Source organism: Odocoileus virginianus, chromosome 31, assembly GCF_023699985.2.
Source record: "Odocoileus virginianus isolate 20LAN1187 ecotype Illinois chromosome 31, Ovbor_1.2, whole genome shotgun sequence".
Taxonomy (NCBI): domain Eukaryota; kingdom Metazoa; phylum Chordata; class Mammalia; order Artiodactyla; family Cervidae; genus Odocoileus; species Odocoileus virginianus.
The window spans coordinates 13,371,777-13,395,054 of record NC_069704.1 but is presented as its reverse complement, the minus strand read 5'-3'; the positions used below and the strand labels follow the sequence as shown (position 1 = coordinate 13,395,054).

At 46.1% G+C, this 23,278-nt stretch overlaps 2 protein-coding genes, 1 long non-coding RNA gene and 1 pseudogene across 9 annotated transcripts in view; 2 read left to right on the top strand and 2 right to left on the bottom strand.

The window, feature by feature from the left end:
* FRRS1L (ferric chelate reductase 1 like) overlaps positions 1 to 1,489 on the bottom strand; it is a 28,728-nt gene extending 27,239 nt beyond the window's left edge. The window contains exon 1 of the mRNA XM_070459332.1: positions 1,109 to 1,489. Within this exon, the coding sequence (XP_070315433.1) occupies positions 1,109 to 1,334 (226 nt within the window). The 5' untranslated portion in view covers positions 1,335 to 1,489. The remainder of the gene's footprint in view (positions 1 to 1,108) is intronic.
* On the top strand, positions 826 to 10,094 carry LOC139032407 (uncharacterized). Its single transcript, XR_011484942.1, has 3 exons — positions 826 to 963; positions 3,317 to 3,378; positions 3,972 to 10,094. It is a non-coding gene; the product is annotated as an uncharacterized lncRNA (long non-coding RNA).
* EPB41L4B (erythrocyte membrane protein band 4.1 like 4B) overlaps positions 8,869 to 23,278 on the bottom strand; it is a 135,313-nt gene continuing 120,903 nt past the window's right edge. For 3 of the 7 annotated variants that reach the window (XM_070459325.1, XM_070459327.1, XM_070459326.1), the window contains exons 23-26: positions 19,477 to 19,593; positions 17,217 to 17,285; positions 12,413 to 12,585; positions 8,869 to 11,537 (exon numbers count right to left, since the gene is read on the bottom strand). In XM_070459325.1, coding sequence (XP_070315426.1) covers positions 11,468 to 11,537; positions 12,413 to 12,585; positions 17,217 to 17,285; positions 19,477 to 19,593 — 429 coding nt within the window. In that variant the 3' untranslated portion in view covers positions 8,869 to 11,467. The remainder of the gene's footprint in view (positions 11,538 to 12,412; positions 12,586 to 17,216; positions 17,286 to 19,476; positions 19,594 to 23,278) is intronic. The other 4 variants (XM_070459328.1, XM_020885314.2, XM_070459329.1 and 1 more) reach the window with 3 other exon arrangements.
* LOC139032335 (ATP synthase subunit ATP5MJ, mitochondrial pseudogene) lies at positions 20,536 to 21,998 on the top strand (annotated as a pseudogene).

Sequence of the window (23,278 nt, the reverse complement as noted above, 5' to 3'; positions counted from 1 at the left end):
TGAATGCAATGGCTGGTGATCAAGCAGCCATTTTGGGCCATGAAGTTACACACTAAGAGTTGTGAAGAAGCAGAAGACCAGGATTAGTGTCTCAGATGACCAGTTCTAGACTTCGTACTTCTGGATTTCTTTACCTAACAGAGGAACTTCTCTTATTTGTGTTGTTAATGTGTGTTTGTTGTAGGTAGCTAAACTTAATCCTAAATAACAGGTACACCCAGCATCCTATCAGCTGCTGGGACACACAACATTTCAAACCCCAACTTCATTCTTAGATATTCCTCTTAGCAGAGAAAAGGAAAATCACTTTCCAAATAGCAGAAATAAGAAGCCAGTTTCCATTCCTTCTGAAGAGAATCAGCTTGGCTTTTGTGCTCATTGAAATATTGCCTGTGCAGGGAGGTCTGCGTGACAAACCCCCAATCGCTGGACCCAGGAGACACCAACAATGATGGCTCACACTAGGGGTCCATGACATATGGGAAAACAGTACAGAAGGGGGATGGAAGTGGGGAAGAAGGTGTGACCCAGCTCTCGGGGGGGCTGGGCAGCGAGCAGGAACAGAACGCCGAAGTTGGAACACTAGCCACGGCAAATTTAGGTCAATACAGACATGGAGGAAACAAGGCAATCTCTCTTTAAGAGGGGACTTGGGCTTCCCACCAGCTACTCTGACTTCACACACTCTAGGCCAGATGGCAGTCTCCTCCCTTACCATCCGCTACCCCGTCCCTGTCACAGATAGACGCTGAAAACTCAGGGAATGGGGGGTGGGGGGGGGGGGCGGAAGCGGGAGAGAGCGCGAGGGGGGCGGCGGGGGTTGACTCAGCCCCACCTGTCCGCAGGTTCGCAGGACTTGGCTGACCACCTCCCTCCCGGCCTCAGTCTCCCCACCTGTAAAGCCAGCAGCGGGGGGAAGGCGCTGACAGCTCTCCGGGTCTCTTCTCCAGGCCGATGGGCAGGGTGAGCCTTGCGCTCCACGGTCGGGCCTCGGCTGAGCCAGAGGAGCCTCCATTCGCCTCCTAACCGAGTCCCCGCCCCCGCCCCCGCCCCCCACCCCACTCCTGCCGCCTCCGTCCCGCAGCCCCTCATCCTCCCGCAGCCTCACCCTCCTCGGACAGGTAGCGCAGGTCGTAGAACTCCCCGGCGAAGGTGCCGTAGGAGGAGTCGTGGCGCGGCACGGCCTCGTCGCCGCCCGAGTCCCCCCGCGCGCGGCCCCGGGGTCCCCGGCCCCCCGGGCCCGCGCCGTCGTCCGCCGGGCTGGCTGCACAGGCGGCCGGCCCGGCCAGCAGGAGCAACAGCAGCGGCGCCCAGGACCGGCGCGAGCGCGCCATCGCTGCGCACCGATCCCGCAGCCAGGCCGCTCGGGCCGCAGCGGGGGCGCCGCGGGCGCGGGGCCGGGACTGCGTCGCCGCCAGCACGCGTCCGCCCCCCGCCTGCAGCCCGCGCAGCCGCGGAGCCGCCCGCACCCGCCGCCTCCCTGCCCAGGCTGCGCATCCTCGCTCGCTCCCCGAACCTCGGCTTCTTCCTACATCCTCACCTCTTCGGCAGGACAGTCTCTGCCTCCGTCCTTTTCCCCATTTTTCCTTCCTGCCTCCATGAGTCTCTCTCCGAACAGATTTGACCCTACTTCACTCTTACTACTACTCAAAAAGTGGTCCACGGCCCTGCAGCGTCAACATCCCGAGGTGCCAGGAACGGTAGCATGACTAATCTCTGGCCCCACGGCAGACATCTATCTGAATCAGGATGCATTTTTCCAAGATCCCCTGGAGGCCCCCATATAAGTTCCCATTTAAGAAGTGCTCCCCGCGGGGTTCAGCTTGGAGCACACCTTGTCCGAGTCACTGCCTCCCCGACTTTGTTTCAGCACTTTTTGGTTTATATACAGCACTCGCTATATCCATTATTTCTTGGGATCGAGATTGGAAAAGTTGAAATAGCAAGACCCCCACTTTATAGATAGGTAAACCGAGGTCTTTAGAGCCAGAGGGGAACAAGAACCCAGATCTTTGGGCTGGATTCACGGAGACTTTTGGAGTGTGTAGTCAGAGGCTGCCCTTGCCCTTGAATAACATGCCCCCTTCAAAATCAGGCAAGCGGTTTGCTGTTTCCCCGCAGCAAACACACACAGGCCTTGACAGGCCCAGGCTGTGGGATTCCGGACTTTCCCAAAATCATTCCTGCTGCGTGTAATTCTCTTCTGGTTGTTTACTTTGCCATTCATTCATTCATTCACACCAAGCACTTACTACGTGCCAGGTCCCTAATTCTTTCCTAATGATGGTTTTGGAATGATAACACATTCAAACTGCTGTTTTCTGCTAGAAAACGTGGACACAATTCTTTTTATGCTGGTATTGCAGAGCCAGCATTCTAGCTTGCTTTTAAATTTTATTTTATTGCATAAACAAAGAAAATAATTATGGTAGCAGAAAAGTGTAGAGGTTTCTAATTTAGAACCAGAAATCAGGCTGTTTGTGGTGATGATTAGCAACCTCCAGGATTCAATGGAATTTAGGTAAGATGGTGAAGGTGAGGATGAATAGGGTTCAATACTATAAATGGCATGAATGAATGTGCTGATGGTTATGCTATACAAATATTCAAAAGAAACTGGTGATTGCAAAGTTTTTTTGGCCCAGGGTAGATGGGAGACACAATTCTGCTGTGGAAACTGAGAAGTTTTTTATGTCCCAGAGGTCAAATGTTTGCTTTTACATATCACTTAACACTGATGGTGGGTTGTCCAGTTGGCGTTTAAATCACCTGACAGGTGATTCGGGTATAATTCATGGAAACCCTGGGCTTCACTAGGTCTCCCAATATTCTAGTTGTTGCAAGAAATAGATCATATTTATTGCTTGAAAAAGGTAAGATGAACTATAGTGACTTTAGAAATCAAAACAAAGAGATTTGTTTTGTGCAAAGCTAGGCAAGACGTAGCTTTGCAGAAGATAAAATTCAAAAATACAAAAAATTCAATGAATTGAAAATCTATTAACGAGTTGTCCTTAAAAAAAATTTAATAAAACACCTTGTTCTTTAAAAAGTGAAATGGGTTTTCTTTTCTCATCTTCCTGTTTACCAGGAAAGATAAGGCCAGATTTAAATGGCAAGTACTGGACTTCTGATTTTCATGTTAATTCACTGGTTTGGGAATCCAAGTTGTTACCTGTTACTTTATTTTTACTGCCTTCATTTTAACTAATACAATTAACAATGCTGATGCTAGAAAGAAAGTATATTAAAACCAAGCCATTCTCTGGTAAACTGGCCTGATAAAATCATGTGGGCTTTTTTTTTCTCTTTACAGAGGATGTTGGGCAGTAGTATTGGAGAAAGGTGTGCGCCCACAGTCTAAAATGAGGCCTGAAGGTAAACTGATTTCAATGACCTAAAACCATGATCAAGGACCTGGGGTCCATGGACTCAAAGGAGACCTTAGATGGGCTTCAGGAATGGTGTGAAGATCCAATGAAAGTACTGGAATAACATTTGACATGTGGATTTTTCTAGGGAGAACACCCACAATTTTCATGGGTTACTTCAAGTCTGCATGCCACTCCAGGGCCTTAGAACCTACTCTGGTTTCCCTATGGACTTGGCTTCTTTCTTTCATGAGGATATCTCCCATCCAGATAAACTGTCTTTTGGGATCTTCTTTCTTTTAAGATTTTTTTAATTTTATGTGGACCATTAAAGAAAAAACCAAAACACCTTTATTGAATTTGTTACAATACAGCTTCTGTTATATGTTTTGTTTTCATGGCCATGGGGCATGTGGGATCCTAGCTGCCCGACCAGGGATTGAATCCACACCCCCTGCATTGGAAGGTGATGTCGTTACCACTGGACTGCTAGGGGAAAGTCCTGAAATTTTCTTATTTTTGTTTTCTCACAAGATTTGAGCCCTGGAGGGAGACCTGTTCTTACCCTCAGCACATGTTCTCTACTTTGTTTCACCCCAGGTTTTTCATACCCTCTGCTCCCCGGCGATGTGAACCCACCAAGTGGTCAAGAAATAGTGTGGTTTTCCCTTTTGTACAGTTTCCAAGGAAGAACTTTTCCTGAATGTTCTGAGACCACTACGTGAACAAGAGTTGGCTATTCAAACAGGAACGTAGAGATGAAGCTGAGTTTTTCATTTTCATTTTTTCAGAAAAAGCTCCCTTATTTTCTCTTCTCACCAAAGCCATTTCTCTAAAACAACTTTTTTTTTCTGTTATAAATTTCACAACCCTCCTCCTCCCAAAAATCTAGTATCTGCATCTCTGTACCTGACAAGTTACAACAGATTTCCCCATGCTTCTGTCTGTCTAGTAATATGTGTGATTTTTTTCACTTTTGATTGTTTATGATATAAAAGCTATGAATTTGGAAATTCCTCAGAAATTTCAACATAGAGCTGTTGTGTGACCCAACTATTCCAATCTCAGTTATATACCCAAGAGTTTGAAGAGTGGGGCACAAATGTTCATATTATTCATAATAGCCAAAGAGTGAAAGCAAGTCAAATGTCTATCAGCTGATGAATGGATAAATAAAATGTGGCATATCCATACAATGGAATATTATATAGCCATTAAAAAGAAATGAAGTAATGATACATGCTATTACATGGATGAACCTTGAAAACACTATGTTAAGTGAAAAAAGCCAATCACAAAGAACCACATACTATGTGATTCCATTTTTTATGAAATGTCCAGAATAGGCAAATCCATAGATAGAAATCTGAAGACAGAAGGTAAATTAATGATTGTTAGCAAATGAGTGGGGGAAGAATTGATAGTGACTACAGATATGGAGCTTCTTTTTGGAATCATGGAAATGTTCTGGAATTAGTTGTGTTTATGAAAGATGAACTTCCCAGGTCAGTAGGTGCCCAATATGCTACTGGAGATCAGTGGAGAAATAACTCCAGAAAGAATGAAGGGATGGAGCCAAAGCAAAACAAACACCCAGTTGTGGATGTGACCAGTGACAGAAGCAAGGTCCAATGCTGTAAAGAGCAATATTGCATAGGAACCTGGAATGTTAGGTCCGTGAATCAAGGCAAATTGGAAGTGGTCAAACAGGAGATGGCAAGAGTAAATGTCGACATTCTAGGAATCAGCAAACTAAAATGGACTGGAATGGGTGAATTTAACTCAGATGACCATTATATCTACCGCTGTGGGCAGGAATCCCTTAGAAGGAATGGAGTAGCCATCATGGTCAACAAAAGAGCCTGAAATGCAGTACTTGGATGCAATCTCAAAAATGACAGAATGATCTCTGTTCGTTTCCAGGGCAAACCATTCAATATCATGGTAATCCAAGTCTATGCCCTGACCAGTAATGCTGAAGAAGCTGAAGTTGAACGGTTCTATGAAGACCTACCAGACCTTTTAGAACTAACACCCAAACAAGATGTCCTTGTCATTATAGGGGACTGGAATGCAAAAGCAGGAAGTCAAGAAACACCTGGAGTAATAGGCAAATTTGGCCTTAGAGTACAGAATGAAGCAGGGCAAAGGCTAACAGAGTTTTGCCAAGAGAACACACTGGTCATAGCAAACACCCTCTTCCAACAACAAAAGAGAGACTCTACACATGGACATCACCAGATGGTCAGTACCGAAATCAGATGGATTATATTCTTTGTAGCCAAAGATGGAGAAGCTCTATACAGTCAGCAAAAACAAGAGCAGGAGCTGACTGTGGCTCAGATCATGAACTCCTTATTGCCAAATTCAGACTCAAATTGAAGAAAGTAGGGAAAACCACTAGACCATTGAGGTATGACCTAAATCAAATCCCTTATGACTATACAGTGGAGTGAGAAATAGATTTAAGGGACTAGATCTGATAGACAGACTGCCTGATGAACTATGGACGCAGGTCCATGACATTGTACAGGAGACAGGGATCAAGACCATCCCCAAGAAAAAGAAATGCTAAAAAGCAAAATGGCTGTCTGAGGAGGCTTTACAAATAGTTTTGAAAAGAAGATAAGTGAAAAGCAAAGGAGAAAAGGAAAGATACACCCATTTGAATGCAGAGTTCCAAAGAATAGAAAGGAGAGCTAAGAAAGCCTTCCTCAGCAATCAATGCAAAAAAAATAGAGGAAAACAGTAGAATGGGAAAGACTAGAGATCTCCTCAAGAAAATTAGAGATACCAATGGAACATTTCATGCAAAGATGGGCTCAATAAAGGACAGAAATGGTATGGACCTAATAGAAGCAGAAGCTAAGAGGTGGCAGGAATTCACAGAAGAACTATACAAAAAAAGATCTTCATGACCCAGATAATCATGATGGTGTGATCACTCACCCAGAGCCAGATATCCTGGAATGTGAAGGCCAGTGGGCCTTAAGTAGCATCACTATGAACAAAGATGGTGGAGGTGATGGAATTCCAGTTGAGCTATTTCAAATCCTGAAAGATGATGCTGTAAAAGTGCTGCACTTAATATGCCAGCAAATTTGGAAAACTCAGCAGTGACCACAGGACTGGAAAAGATCAATTTTCATTCCAATCCCAAAGAAAGGCAATGCCAAAGAATGTTCAAACTACCGCACAATTGCACTCATCTCACACGCTAGTAGAGTAATGCTCAAAATTCTCCAAGCCAGGCTTCAGCAATACATGAACCACGAACTTCCAGATGTTCAAGCTGGTTTTAGAAAAGGCAGAGGAACCAGAGATTAAATTGCCAACATCCACTGGATCATCAAAAAAGCAAGAGAGTTCCAGAAAAACATCTATTTCTGCTTTATTGACTATGCCAAAGCCTTTAACTGTGTGGATCACAATAAACTGTGGAAAATTCAGAGAGATGGGAATCCCAGACCACCTGACCTGCCTCTTGAGAAATCTGTATGCAGGTCAGGAAGCAACAGTTAGAACTGGACATGAAACAACAGACTGGTTCCAAATAGGAAAAGGAGTCTATCAAGGCTGTATATTGTCACTCTGCTTATTTAACTTATATGCGGAGTACATCATGAAAAATGCTGGGCCGGAAGAAGCACAAGCTGGAATCAAGATTGCTGGGAGAAATATCAATAACCTCAGGTATGCAGATGACACCACACTTATGGCAGAAAGTGAAGAAAAACTAAAGAGCTTCTTGATGAAAGTAAAAGAAGAGAGTTAAAAAGTTGGCTTAAAAAAAGTTGGCTTAAAACTCAACATTCATAAAACTAAGATCATGTCATCTGGTCCCATCACTTCATGGCAAATAGAAGGGGAAACAGTGGAAACAGTGGCTGACTTTATTTCTGGGGGCTCCAAAATCACTGCAGATGGTGATTGCAGCCATGAAATTAAAAGACGCTTACTCCTTGGAAGGAAAGTTATGACCAACCTAGACAGCATATTAAAAAGCAGAGACATTACTTTGTCAACAAAGGTCCGTCTAGTCAAGGCTATGGTTTCTCCCAGTAGTCATGTATGGATGTGAGAGTTGGACTGTAAAGAAAGCTGAGCACTGAAGAATTGATGCTTCTGAACTGTGGTGTTGGAGAAGACTCTTGAGAGTCCCTTGGACTGCAAGGAGATCCGACCAGTCCATCCTAAAGGAGATCAGTCCTGGGTGTTCATTGGAAGGACTGATGTTGAAGATGAAACTCCAATACTTTGGCCACCTGATGCAAAGGTCCGACTCATTTGAAAAGACCCTGATGCTGGCAAAGAGTGAGAGCAGGTGGAGAAAGGGATGACAGAGGATAAGATGGCTGGATGGCATCACCGACTCAATGGACATGAGTTTGAGTACACTCCAGGAGTTGGTGATGGACAGGGAGGCCTTGTGTGCTGTGATTCATGGGGTCGCAAAGAGTCAGACATGACTGAGCGACTGAACTAAATTGATATGTTATTATGAAGATGCTAAAAAAAAATACTGAATATACTTTAAAATGGTTAACATGGTGAATTTCAAGTTTTTAAAAAGCTGTGATCTTTGAGATGGTGAAAGAAAGATAAAGGTGACATCAGAGGATTCTTGTGCTATTCTGGGGGTATAAATTTTGGGGTGAATTCACGTGGGATCTTCCCAATTCTCTAGGATCTAGTTTTTTTTTTTTTTTTATGTTCCCTTCTCACCCCGCCCCCCATTCTACCACCATGATTATGACATAATTTTGTTTAGAACAGATTCAAGGCATTGCATCATTATCACTATGTGTGTGTGTGTGCATGCTGAGTTGCGTCCCACTCTGCGACCCCAAGGACTGTAGTGTGCCAGGCTCATCTGTCTGTGGAATTTTAGGATCTAGTTTTTAAACTCTTCAAACATAAGGATCTCCTATGCAATCTACAATCCAGAAACTCAGGGTCGCAGGATTCCCAAACCACTTGCATTAACTCCCCACCCTCATGTCCACTGGGCTGCCCAGGTGGGTCAGACAGTAAACAATCTGCCTGCAATGCAGGAGACCCAGGTTTGATCCCTGGGTCAGGAGGATCCCCTGGAGAAGGGAATGCCTACCCACTCCAGTATTCTTGCCTGGAGATTTCCATGGACAGAGGAACTTTGGAGGCCTACAGTCCACTGGGTCACAAAGAGTCAGACGTGACTGATTGACTGACAGTTTCACTTCCCCCATGTCCACCAGGAGCCTGTGGCCCACAGTTTGGAACTCTTGCTCTGGAATGATCATGTCAGCAAGCTGATTTTTCTTCTTGGACATATGATGTGTTGTGGGATTGTACAGTACTGTTATTTTGGATTTAAGTATATTTTTTTTAAAAAGGTGAAGTGACTATACCAATTCATTTTTATCGCTATGAATCCACCCAACACAATGTCATCTTCTCAGGTCCCAACTCCAAGCACCCAACATACATGTACATAGGCAAATAACAGGACAACTGCTGAAAGGATGGAATCCTCTTGATTTTACTGGTTAGAGTTGAGCTGCCAGAGGTACTGGGTTTTCATATACAGTAAGAGCCAACTTGTTCGTGATCAGACTTCCAGTGACATCGACCTTCCGAAACATCTGTGACGCAGGGGGCCGTGTAGGAAGAAGCAGCAGGCTCAGAGCCTCCTGAGAACAATGGCCCAAAACCCCATGCACTGCCCCCTCCTCAGAAGCAAAGCCAATCTGACACGCATGTAACACTGCGTTTCCTGGCTTCCTCAAGAAAACTTCAGTTTTGCCCTGGAGGTTTCCATCAGAGAGCAGGAGGTGAAGAGCAGAAGACTCAGAAAGCAGGTTAGAAGAGGAGGGATCGGCAGGACGTGACAACCCGAGACACAAACACTTCCCCCATATTGTACAGAACACATTTTGTATCGTGTGCACAACATAAAGAACGGTGAAAGCTGTTTAAATACAGCCAGGGGCCGGGTTGTATGGAAGGGGGTAAAAGTTCCCAGATACCACAGTTGCCCCTGACAGCTTCACCAATAGAGCAGACAGCAGTGCAAACCATCAACAAGAAGAGCGTTAGTCTGTGAAAGGCAAGCCGAGCCCTGCATGTTTGGACAGGCTCCGGATGACATCACGACACCACACCAAGGTACAAAGGGGCTGATGTTTGTAATGATGATGACTCATCAAGAAAAGGTTAAATACTCTCCAATGTACTCTGTTTACTAAGGCAGGGAAGTGCGTAATATACTTTAGAAAGATTTCCCTCAAAAAATATTAAAATTGTAAAGATTCGTCACTTAAAAGGGTTAATCCTCTGTTATCTGAATATTTGCGTACATTACCTCATTTCACAACAATGCTAGTCAATGAGGCATTGCTTTTTTTTTATATCATTAGTATCAAATTATTGGCACCATTCAGATTTAAGGAGAGGGAGAGGAGAGCAAAGTATACAATACAACATAAAAATACAATTCTGATACAAATATATGAGATCAATCCCACTTAAGTGGTCATAAGAAATGGATGGATATTTTACACACAAGGAAATACAGCTACTAAGTCATCACATGGAAAAGTGCTCAGCTTTGCTAGCAATTAATGAAATAAAACAACCTTTTAAGAACAACTATATGCACTTATTAAACTAGCAAAAATAAATTAAAATGGCAAAACCCAATACTGGCAGAACTATTGGTAAATAGAAATGCTTATACATTGCTGGTGGCATCAAAAATTGTAGAGGGGTTTCAAGCATTTAGAGAGGATGGGAGGTTGAACTTGATGACCTCTAAGGTCCTTTCAACCAGGAGACTGGATCTTTCTAGAAAGCAATCTGACAATATGAAACAAGAGCTATAAAATACTTCATGCTCTTTGACCTTGTAATCTCTCTTTGGAGATACTCCCAAGGGAAGAATCCAAAGGAAGAAACATTTTATTTTTTACAAAGACATTCATAGCAGCACTATTTATGAGAATGAAAAATAGGATATAACTCAAATATCTAGAAATGGCAACAAGTGAGGTTAACCACATTACATGAATACAAAGAAATTGTAAGTGGTGAGAGCAGGATCAGTGTTGAAAAGAGAAGATATGTGTTAGATGGAGGAAGTAATCAAATATTATGTTCACAATGATCATACTGATGAAAAAATGTGTGCATATGCATTGAGAAAGGGTGGGAAGCAATTTGGAGGGTTAGTTTGTGGTTAGGGGGTTCTTTTATTCCTGCAAAGTTGTTCAAGTGCATAAGAAAAATTTAAAAACACATTTCTTGAAACTATATAAAAAAGAGCAAAGTTTCTTCTGGTCAAGTTTCTATCAACAGGACATGAGTTGATCAACTTTAGAGATAATTTCCCTTCATGGAACACCCAAATGAATCCTGCTATCAAATCCCTTTGTAAGGATTTTTAGACAATTTCAACTATTTCAGACAATTTAAGCTTTTACTTTGGGTTCAATAATAAAGTCTGTGTATCCCCCATAATATCATAACCCTCAAATTCACAAGTTAAATTATATTTCAGATTAAGCTGAAATAACTTCAGTCCTGGTGATTGCAACTTTCCTTTTTTAGTTCACCTACTCGTGTCTGAATAAAAATGAATGTTAAAGACGTTATAAGATCTGTGCATTTACCAGTGTAAATGGAAAACCAGCAGTAAAGAATTATTCTCTCATTAAAAATGACTCTTTAACAAACAGTCAAAGCTTGGTGCAAGTGTCAGTCATACAAAATCACATGGTTGAGACTGAGAACAAAGGATTCCATGCCATGTTAACCCCTGTGGTTATTCATATGTACACACAGGTGCTTCTGAGAAGGAATCCCGGTTTTCCCATCTTTCTTCTCCTAGGCTTACCAAATTTTGTCTCAACTACATTGAGTAGTAGGAAAACCTCTAATACTCAGGAGACAGTAAATAACTTTTCCAATGAAAGTCAAGCCAGAGGTTGGCTTTGACCATGGAGACCTGGGCGAACAGAGCGCACGTTTGTAGGCTGCGCTACCGCGAGCACGCGAAGCCCGGAGAAAGGAAACGTCCAGAAGGCACCATGCCATCCTCCAGGCAACCGGGCAGAGTTTCACAGTTCGGTCATCAGCAGTCTTTTCATCATTTTCTCTCTCTCCAGTTCCTGCCGGAGGGTCTCTGCACTGAGAAAGAGGAGGTGACAAAACGGTGAGATGCACGTGCAAAAATGGTTAAGAGCAGTTATCAGTTGAAATGCCGGTTCCCAAGCTCAGCTCTTGACTGGCTCTTTCAGGCTCCTCAAGGAGCCCCTACATTTACCGGCCCCACAATGACCCGAGATTGGCTGCCTATGGATCTCCCCCACCAGACAGTGAGCTTCTGAAGGTACCGCTCCTCCGAGGACTGCCTGTTAGATACACCATTCCTCTCTGAGCCCCCAGAGCTGAACATAGGACCTCGCACATGGCGCCCTCTCAGCAACGTGAAAGTCAAAGTGTTAGTCGCTCAGTTGTGTCCAACTCTTTGCGATCCATGGACTACAGCCCGCCAGGCTCCTCTGTCCATGGAGTTTTCCAGGCGAGAATACTGGAGTGGGTAGCCATTCACTTCTCCAGGGGATCTTCAGCTTAATCTGAAATAGGATATAACTCAAATATCTAGTGATGGCAACAAGTGAGGTGAACCACACTACATGAATACAAAGAAACTGTAAGTGGTGAAAGCAGGATCAGTGTTGAAAAGAGAAGATATGTGTTAGATGGAGGAAGTAATCAAAGATTATGTTCATACTGATCATACTGATGAGAAAAAAGTGTGCATATGCATCGAGAAAGCATGGGAAACAATTCGGAGGGCTAGTTTGTGGTTGGGAGGGGGGTTCGGTTTTGCCCACTCTACATCCTTAGCACCTAGAATAATACTATCTAGCCTTTGATGGCCTTTCAGTAAATACTTCCAGAATGCATGAAGAAAAGAATGAATGAGAGTGTCACAAATATTGTTGCAGGTGTGACAGACACAATGAGCCTGCGCCTGGCTTCCCTGTCACCAGAGTTACCTGTTGGCACCTGCTGATCGGACACACCTTGTCGCCGGAGAAACAGGCTTCCGAATGGTGTAGACGGTCTGCGCTGTGGACACGGCCTCTGTCAAGGGCCTCAGGGTCGCCACTGGGATCAGCGGGGAAGACTGGCCAGGAGAGCACTGTAATTTACTGTCTCTAAAGTCTGCCTGGAGGGGAGACAGAAAAGGGGAAGTCAGCCTCAACTGGGGTTTCATTTTCACATTGTCAGCTGTTTCCTCAGCCTTACCACACCGTCCCTGTTATCGATAACAGTTCATAATAGTTCATCGATAGCCATTTATTAAACCATTTTATTCAGTGCCAGCCACTATGCTAAGCACTTTACATGTATTACCTCTTCACAGTCTTTAAGGCGAAGGTCGTGTTTCATCACGTGAGACACCATCATTTATAAGATCCACCATTTTTTGCACACGCCACAGAGAAAAAGTAATCATTCAAACTCTGTCAGGCCTACTATTGTAATACCTACTCTAATTTCAGAGATGTTAGAAGGTGGAAAATAGCACATCTTGGAACTGATTTTTATGGAAAAGGAAAACTGAGGCTCAGAGACGTTCAGTAATCTTCCCAAGGTCACACAGTAAGCACTGTGAAAAAAAGTGAAGTTGCTCAGTCATGTCCGACTCTTTTTGGCCCCACGGACCGTAGCCCACCAGGCTTCTCTGTCCATGGGATTTCCCAGGCAAGAATACTGGAGTGGGTTGCCATTTCCTTCTCCAGGGGATCTTCCTGACCCACAGATCGGACCTGGGTCTCCCGCATTGCGGGCAGACGCTTTACCGTCTGAGTCACCTTAGAACCAAGATTCTAAATGGGGAGAATCTTTAGCTTTGAGACTCCGGAAAGACTACTGCTGAAAAATATAAGCCCCTGTTTGTTTTACAGCTGCCTCCAAACACAGAACTGAGCTGGCCTGGGCCGGAGCAATGCCAGAGAACTGATCACGAGAACAGAGCGTCACAGAGTTGCTGGCATGTGATGTTTCCCACAGGGGGCTTTCATAAACACTGGGATGTAGTGGTCACTCGTGTGGTTCCTTAGATAATGCTGTCTCATTTCTTTCCAGGTACATGGTAGGATTTCACTTTCCCAGCCTACTGTAAAAAAATTTTTTATGAATTTTTATTTATTTATTGGCTGTGCTTCCTGGCATGCGGGATTTTAGTTCTCTAGCAAGAGATCAAACCTGTGACCCCTGCAGCGGAAACACAGAGTCTTAGCCACTGGACCCCCAGGAAAGTCCCCCTCACCCCCACTTTGAAGTTAGGCATGGCCAGTGCCTCGCTTTAGCCATGGAAATGAGCCACCATGTTTTATTTCCATTGGAAGAGTTAAGTGCTGGTGTGTGATTTGTCACTTCTTTCCCTGCCCCCGCAACCTCTGTGACCAGCAGTGTTCTAGATGGCAGCTGCTCCATTAGACAGGGTCTAAAGCTGAACCTCCAACACTTTGGCCACCTGATGGGAAGAACTGACTCATTAGAAAAGACCCTAATGCTGGAAAATATTGAAGGCAGGAAGAGAGGGGGATGACAGAGGATGAGCAAGTTGGATGGCATCACCGACTTGATGGACTTGAGTTTGAGTAAGCTCCAGGAGCTGGTGATGGAGAGGGAAGCCTGGTGTGCTACAGTCCATGCGGTTGCAGAGACGGACACAACTGAGTAACTGAACTAAACTAATCCAACTGCCCATTCACTGTTTCCATCCAGGCATTTCTGAGGCACTTCTAACACACCATGGCAAGAGGCAAATTCATTATCCCTCCTGGTTCAGTCTTCCCTAAGATTTCCTTGTCTCAGTGAATGCACCCACTCTCCATCCACATTCTGCAAGTCAGAAATCTGAAAACCATTTCTGGCCATTTCTCTCCCTCATCCAATCTAATTCCTCACCAACTTCTTAAATATGTCCCCGATCTGTGCACATCTATCCACCTCCACCATCAGTACCACTCTGGGTCAAGCTCTCTGCCTTCTTTCCCTTGAACTGCTGTTGGAGGTTTCTAGACGACTGCCCAGAGTCCACACTGCCTGAACCCAGCTCCTCTCACTGCCATCACAGGCATCATCGCCAAATGCAGCTGCCCTGTCATTGCCCCACTCAGAGTCCTTCAAAGGCTTCCCACTGAAGGACTTCCCATCTGAGATCAGCCGAGACGGCTGTGCCCTGCACGCTCTGTCCCTGCCTTCCAGGCCCGCTGGCCTCAGTCAGTCCCCTGGAGGTGGGATGACCTCTCTGCCCCAGGACCCTGGCTCATGCCGCTCCTTCTCCCTGCTCTAGCTGCCTTCAAGCCACTCTTGCCCGGTTCTTCAAAGTCCCAGCATGGTTTCTGACATTGGCTTCCTGCTCCATCTCAGTCCCCGGCTTTTCAGGAAGGGCTTCCCTGGGTGTCTCACAGCACTGCCAAGGCTGGGCAGCAGGCCAGAGTGCCCGCTATGGCCAGTGGAGGAAGTGGAGCCGGAGCTTCCAGCTGGGGAAGCTGTGCGCAGCCAAACGGCAGGGGCCAGATGAGTATCCGGCAGCAGCACTGAATGCCTGGCCCAGCCCGTGTCTCTGCCCTCTGTTCCTTAAAAGGCAGGTGCTGGAAGCTGATCATGACCCTGGTACAGATTGTTCTGCATGTGTGCATGCTAAGTCGCTGCAGTTGTGTCCAACTCTGTGTGACCTCATGGACTGTAGCTCACCAGGCTCCTCCATCCATGGGATTCTCCGGCAAGAACACTGAAAAGTGGGTTGCCATGCCCTTCTCCAAGGGCTCTTCCTGAGCCAGGGAGAGAACTCACATCTCTTATGTCTCCTCCATTTGCAAGCTGGTTCTTTACCAGTAGCGCCACCTGGGAAGCCCCATGGATTGTTCTAGAAACCTGCTTTTGTCTCTGCATGGACTGCTTGCTGAACACCTGCCCAGGTCTGTTCATCCTTAGACCTGAATCAGCCACTGCTCACGCCCTCCTGTTCATATGGCTGAAGCTACCTCAGGTAGTGACCATCAGCCAGCCCCTGACACTGCACTTCAAACTACCCCGAGGGCACCACAGAGCCCCCTGGAAGATCCTCTAGACTGACCTTTGGAAGAAACCTCAGGGACCACTTGGTTCTAGGAATTGCAAACTCTGATCCCTGGGAGGAAGAGGGAGGGAGAGGAAAGAGGCATGCATGGGCGCTCAGTCATGCCCAACTCTTTGCAACTCCGTGGACTGTAACCCCCAGGATCCTCTGTCCGTGGGATTTTCCAGGCAAGAATATTGGAGGGGGTTGCCATTTCCTTCTCCAGGGAATCTTCCCAACCCAGGGGATTGAACCTGCCTCTCCTGCATTAGCAGGCAGATTCTTTACCACTGAGGTACCAGGGAAGCCTCAGGAGAGACAGGAGGGAGCCTCAACTCCCCACTTCTGCTCATCAGAGAGTGAGCTTCTGCACAAGCTCTTAATTAAGGAAAAAAGTCGAGGCGCTGAAAAGAATCCTGAAAATCATCGAACTCTCTCACTTTGCAGATGAGGAAACTACAACATTTAAATGTTTAAAAACATTTCGGCAGTTTGCAGAGAGTTTAAATAAGCTGCTCAGCGACACAGAGAGCCATGGCAACAGGAAAGCCGGTTGCTATGACGACCTGCTCCTGTGTTTACAGCACCCTGCCTCTCCAACATTCAGGAACAACCATTGTACTTGACATTCGTGGGATGGTCTGTGCATGGTCGAGTACTTTCAAGTTCTTGATCCCTTTTGACCCTTGACTCAACCAGATATGAGGAGGAGGATGTTCTTATTACTATTTCCACTTTAAATAAAAGGAGACTGGTGCTCAGAGTGGCAAAATCTTAACTTAAAATCATAAATCATACCATTATCAAGATGCAGATCCAACCCCAAAGCACTGAAAACAGAGTCTGATAAATGCATGAACATGCATGTTCATAGCAGTATTATTCACAGTAGCCCAAAAGTGGGGAGAACCCAAAACCCAGCCATGAATGGATGGATCAGCAAACTGTGGTATGTAAGTGCAATGGAATATTATTCCTCCATAAGAAGAAATAAAATACTGATACATCCTTAAAATTACAAACCTTACATAAACCTTACAAACATGATGCTAAGTGACAGAAACCAGACATAGATCATGTAGTGTATGATTCCATTTTTATGGAATATCCAAACTAAGCAAATCCAAAGAGACAAAATGCAAGTTGGTGGCTAACAAGGGCCAGAGTGTAGGGGGAAAATGGGGATGACTACTTACTGGGTATGAGATTTCCTCTGGGGGTGATGAGAAGGTTTTAGAATGAGAAGTGGTAGTTGCATGACACTGGATGTACTAAATGCCACTAAATTGTCACTTCAAAAATGGTTAATTTTATGTTACGTGAAGCTCACCTCAATAAGATAAAATAACTAGAAAATGCTGACCCCCAAACTCCAACTCCTTCTCAGCTTCACAGAGTTCACAGCAATCAAAAGAAGCTGTTGGTGGGGCTTCCCTGGTGGTCCAGTGCTTAAAAACCCACCTTCCAATGCAGGGGATGCAGGTTTCATCCCTGGTCCAGGAACTAAGATCCCATATGCCTTGGGGCAACTAAACCCATGCATCACAACTAGAGAGAAGCCCATGTGCTAAACAACAAAACAAACAAACAAAACCACTGCATGTCGCGACTAAGAAACAATGCAGCCAAAAAAAAATAAATACACACTAGCTGTTGGCATTGTCGGCTGGCAATCCACAGGAACTATGTCTTAAAACACAGGTCTGTTTTCCGGATCTACTTACGGTAAACTGTGGCCCTGTTATGAAAGGATCAGGAAAAGGGGTCACTGGATCAGCCGGGAATGTTTTTATCTTCAAAAAAGAGACAGAGAAGAGTGTTACTTTCAGATTAGAAAACAAAACTTTGAAATCTTTGGCAGCACACTTTTAAACTGAACTGAAGGATACAGGAGAACGCATACCGAGCCTTCCTTGTTTGCCGAGGAAATAAACCAAGGGTCCCTACGGGTGTTGCCTAGCGGTTGTGTCTGAGCCTGGAGTTGTGTGATAGGGCCAGGCCTCTGCAAGGAAGACAGGCTGGAGTGTTGTGTTTGCAGGACACCTACACTACCTCACGCTGACCACAGCCAGGGGGTATAGTGAGGCAGGCGAGGGTTATGTGGGGGCCTGCTGATGGCCCCTCTGTGGCTGTGGGGAATGGACTAGAGGCCACTGATAGGCAACAGAGTCTATCAGAGTGGACAGAGTACCTCCCTGTCCGTTCACGTTAGTTGTCGGGCTCCCTGTAAATTCTGGGCAATAGAGGGAAACCTCGGGAACCCGGGTAAGCCTGGAAGAATCCTACCACCATGGTCTTGGGGCCAGAAGGCATGGTGATCACAAGTGCCCTGTGCTGGCATCTGGAGAGGGTGGACAACCTGAAGGATCAGGTAGTACCAACTGGCCATCAAGAGCCTTTGCTTCCTTTTCTTTCTCTTGGGTCATTTCACCTCTGGCCTCCTAGACGCCTTTGGAGGAGAGGGGGCGGGGAGGGGTTATATTTCTTTAAGCTGGCCTAGAAGACTGCCAGCAGGCCCAGGGTCCTGATGACTGGCACTAGCTTTGTCTGCAGCCTCGGGGTGCAGAAACCGCGACTTCCACCAAAGGGCTGCAGCCAAGCCGTCAAGGCCACCACTTCTCACGTGCAGTCGCTTTAGTGTCTTTTAGGGTCTTGCCTACGGACAGTAGTTACTTGATGGCTTTGAGTCATTCTAATGGGGGGTAAGATAGGCATGCACAGGAACACATCAGATCAGACCCAAATCTGCTGAGGGATTCTGAGGGAGTTGAGTAGGTCTCAACTCAAGCCATCTAGAAATGACAATGTCCTTGGAGTGGGCACTGAGATGTCTAATCCAAGCCTGCTCGCCCCATCCCCAAACTCTCTTTTGAAAGTCTCTTTAAACATCTCAAAATTCCCATGGACCCAGGTGCCAGTTCGGGTTCCTGGCAGTGACCACCTGCTTGCTGTACAGCAGGTTAAGGACTAGCGGAAGCCTCACTCCTTGCAGGGCTTAATGGTTCAACATGGTGTGCTGAGACCTACAGCAGTGTGAAAGCAACATACAGAATAGGCTCAGACCATCATGAAATAAAAGGGAAGAAGAGGATTATTATGCTATTAAAGAAATGTGAGAGTTGGCAACGTCAAAGAATTATTTTATACTTGCTCTAAAGAAGAAAAAGGTATTCCAACAGTTACCCTCTGGGTTGCCGAGCTCTGACAGAGCACATACACCCTCCTGATGGTGCTGTCATTGCAGCCACCACGTTAGAATGGGGGCAAAGCCACAGCTGCAATACTGAACCCAGCAGGGTCCAGCCTGAAAAAATCAAATCCCTGTTGCACAAGCTATATGTGTTCCCTGGAACAGTGACAACCTGGAAACAAAGCACACGTCCTGCAGGAAAGAGTTTGTTAGGAAGATGGTGGACCATTCACTTGATGGAATACATAGAACGTGGTACCCAGAACAAGCTAGAAGCAATACAATGTTAAGCGAAAAGAAGAAAACAGTAGGTGACATGGATGCTATGATTTAACTATGTAAAACTGTGAATGAATATAAATAAATATTAGAAGGAAACATGCAAAAATGAAAAAAAAAAAGTTGTGCCAGGTTGGGATTGCAGGAGATTCCTTTCAAGTCATTATGTAATTCTCATATTGTCATCTTGATAAACAGCAGGAAAAGACAAGTTAAAAGCTTTTGTTTGCAACAGAAATGCAACTAAGAGTGTTCTCTCTGCGGAAAGCATCTATGCACATCATGGCTCTAAGAAAACAAACTCTTCACAGTTCTTGAGACCTACAGAGAGGGGGGTGGGACCACAGTCATGAGTCCCAGTTTGACCAGGGCTGGCTGGACTCCAAACTCTGCATCCGTCCTGGAGGGACAGCCCCTGCGGCCCGGGCTCCTCCGGGCTCCGGTGCTCGTGCACACCCCTGGGGCTGCCGCCTGGTGGTCCTGCCCGCCTCACCTCTCCCTGCCAGGGTACCTACCAGCCTCGTTTTGATTGGAGGGTGCATGCAAACTCCAGTGGTCTCTTCCTTCATGGGGAGAGAGAGTGGAGGAGAACAGCGAGAGTGGGCACAGTGGGGGGCGCTGGCGGGCTCTGCCTGCTCACGAGGAGAGGAGAGAAGGGGAGGACGAGGTGGTGAGAGAGGGGAGGAGGAGATAAGGGAGGGGAAGGAGAGAAAGATAGCACAGTGCAAGATGGATCTGTCAACTCCAGACTGCTCTCCAGCCAGCCTCACCCACAGCCTCCTTCCAGCCTCTGGCCACCTGACTTCTGGTCCCTCCCGCTTCCCTCCTCTCTCTGCCTTCTCTTCTCCTCCCCGGCCCTCCTTGGTCTTCTCCACTGTCTGGGCAGAAGGACCCATCAAAACTCTCTTCCCAGGACTGGCAGGTGGGGGCTATCTCCTGTGCCCACACAGGACTGGTATGCTGTTGAGGATGCTAAAGCGTTGCCCAGGCCAAGCCAGAAAGAGCTCAGATGAATCGGTGAAGCCGGCCATGGGGGCAAAATGAGCAATGGCCACACGCTTGAGAGTGTCTGCCTTCCATAACCAGTGGCCTCCTATACTCTGCTAAATGAGGACCCACATTATGGTGGATAGGTGAGTGGAGAGCTCCAAGAAAGAGGCACATCAGTGAGGAGAAATACAGAAGTCAAGACTGCATCTGTCATGGCTCTTTATCTATGCTCAGAAGACGTGCTGGCCATGATCCCCCTCCCACATCTATGGACCCAGGCCTTGGCGTCTTGTCTAGGCACTGGGAGAAAGGGGAACCTTGCTGCTTCGCTGGAAGGTACCAACCATTGTGAGAAAAAGCCATGTTACTTGGGATACTGGGTTCCCCGGTTTTGCTGTTGTTTAGTCGCTGAGTCGTGTCCAACTCTTTTTGCAGCCCCATGGACTGTGGCCCGCCAGGTTCCTCTGTCCGTGGGATTTCCCAAGCAAGAGTTCTGGAGTGCGTTCCCACGTCCTTGTTACCCAGCCCCAGCGCTAAACAGTGCCATGCACCCAGCAGAGATCCGACAGCTTGTACTAGTGAGGATGAGGATGGTGAGGAGAGAAAGCTCTGATGTTAGGAGAGTCACTGACAGGGTTAGTGTGAGTCTTAGGAAAGGACCATTCACTCCAGAGAACAAATACATGTATCTTTTAGCTCAAGAGCATTTTCTTAAGTCATTGGTATGATCCTGGCACAATGGATCAAGGACAGCCTCTGGGAAAGCGTCACTGAAAAATTATCAAGCAAGTTGGAGCCTTCTTTTTCATCTCCAGATGGATCTAACACCATCCTCTTTACTACTGTGCAGTCCTAGACAGTCTCCAAGGGGCTTTTACAACCATATTCCCAATGGCCTTCAACACAGCCTTGTTTATTATTCAGACGTGGGAGAGGCAGAAATGACATTTGCAAAGCCTAAATCCATGGGTCTAGACCCTCTTATCCATTGTTTCTAAATCCATTTTTCAGAAACAAGGGAATCCACATTAGCCACCTGCAGTTAAATTTTACCAGCCTACTTAAAATCTCCCTCTGCTTCTGGTCCTTGGGACAAATCCCATATTCCATAGGATGTTATCTAAGGCACGAATCACCAGGAAACATGGACATTCTGCCTGGAGGCCAAAATGTGTGTTGGCCACCAGAGTCTGAATTGAAGATTATAATGGATGACCTATTTGCCTAGCATCAGACGTTTATTGGTAAAGAAATGTTGGTCCATTCCACAAGCATCTCTGACCTCTCAAAAATGGAGATTTAGAACTCAGATTTTAAACTCAGATTTTTAAATGCATCTGAGTAGATTTAAACAAAAGAACATCCCTGGAGTTCCCACACTTCTGAGTCGTAGCAAACGAATAGGAAATAAGATAACACATGTAATAGGATACTACTTGGAAATATCATTTGTTTTCTCCTGGTATTCCTTTCCCTCCTAGGATCTTTTCTACACTCAGGCAGCTAGGTTCTGAGTGGCTTCTGAGTTTCAAAATCTGACTCTTTGGGGGAATAGAAAGGTTTAGGTATAGATAAATGATGGTAAAAATGTGTAAGCTTTCAAAAGAGATTGACAGCTTGAGGATAGGCGAGAAAATCCACAGGGGAAGGGAGGAGGGGTAGACACGAGTGAGTGCTGAGTAAAGGGGCTCTGTGCCCCCTCATTCACTGATGGAGGCTGGGGGAGCAGAGGGGAGTGACCTTTCTTACCCATTTTGAGTTAGCTCTGCCTGAGCCGCTGGTCCTGTGCCAAGATACTTCAAAGCCTTATTAAGAACATTTGGATCCCCATGAAGCCCTACTATACCCAAGTTTACCAGATGTGGGTAGGAATGGGGTTGGTGGGCTTCATCGTTTGTAAAATCAGGAGTGCTGATAAAAGAAGTAAAGCCTTGGAAGCTTCCAGTCGTACACCTGCTCACGGTTATCACTAACCAGCTTTCCTTGGACGGGATGTCTGTCTGACTGTGTTATGCGACATTGTGGTGACTTGTAGCAATGCCACGGCCCTCAGGCATGAAAAAATGTACCTGTAAGGCTCCTCCTCAAAAAATAAAATAAAAGAGCAGAGGGGACCTGCGCCCTAGCAGAGAGGTTCACATCCCAGAAGCTCTGTGATCTCCATCATCCAAAAGGGGCATGAATGAAGCAGAGGGTATCCCAGATGCACCAGCTAACAGGTGACTTTACAAACTAAAGAGACTTCCCTCCCTCTCCCTGTGCCCTGAAGAACACGGACACAACCCCAGGGAGACTGCAAGAGGCACCCAATTTGACTTGAGATTAAGCTTTAGCCCTCCTGCTAGAATGAGGGTCAGAATAAAAACTAAGTTATTGAGACAAATGGAAAACCAACTCTTGTGATCCCCAACCCAGGACCCGTTCTGGGCCCTAGACAGCCTTCCTTTGGCTGAACCATCACCTCCCTGACCAAATCCTGATTGATGTTCCCTGACCCAGAGGACACCTGGATCCTGACTGGCTCTACAACTGGGTGAGTGGTTCCTGAAGTGCAGGGATCAGGGAGAGACGAGCCCCAAGAGAAAGCATCAGAGAGGCAGGAGGTGTGGGTGTTAATGGTCTTTGTTACCTGGGGAGGGAAGCTGGTGTGACTGACCTGCAGTAGACGGAATGATGCATTCCAAGGTCAACACGATTCGTGTGTCCATATGCCCTCCCGCTACCCCCCCTCACTCTACCGACACCCACACCCCCGTGCACAGCAGATGGAAATGCCAGATGGAGAGTGGGTGCTGGCTGTACTCACATGCCTTCTTCCCTTCCCATCCCCACGCCCCCAAGCTTCCCTCCCAGGCAGAAACTCTTATCTGATCACGAAGAGTCTGCGATGCAGATTCCAGGAATGGGCAGACAACGAAGCTGCAGCGGTTGCAGGACTTGGATGGCTAAACTGAGCTACATAATCAAACAGTTGGAGATTAGAGAAGAAAAGATTTGGGAAAAGGAGGGGGGAAATGCTATAAGAGTGAAACTGGAAAGCATGTTTTTTGTGGCAAGTTTGAGGATGCAAGTCCTTAGGGCAGTGCAGGGTACAAGAGAATTAAGAAAGAAGCAAAAAGAGATTCGAGAAGTGTTACTGGGATGTGTTCATTGAATCTTCTCTCATTATTTTGAGAGATGCCAGTTAAAGATTGATTTTTTTTTTCTTGGCTGTTTGGACCATACTTCATTCCATGCAGAGACTGGATCATAAGGGTCGAAAGCCATAAGGGTTAAACTAACTCCAACAGTGTCTTGGTTTAATGAAGTTCAGAAAATCTGTCCTGC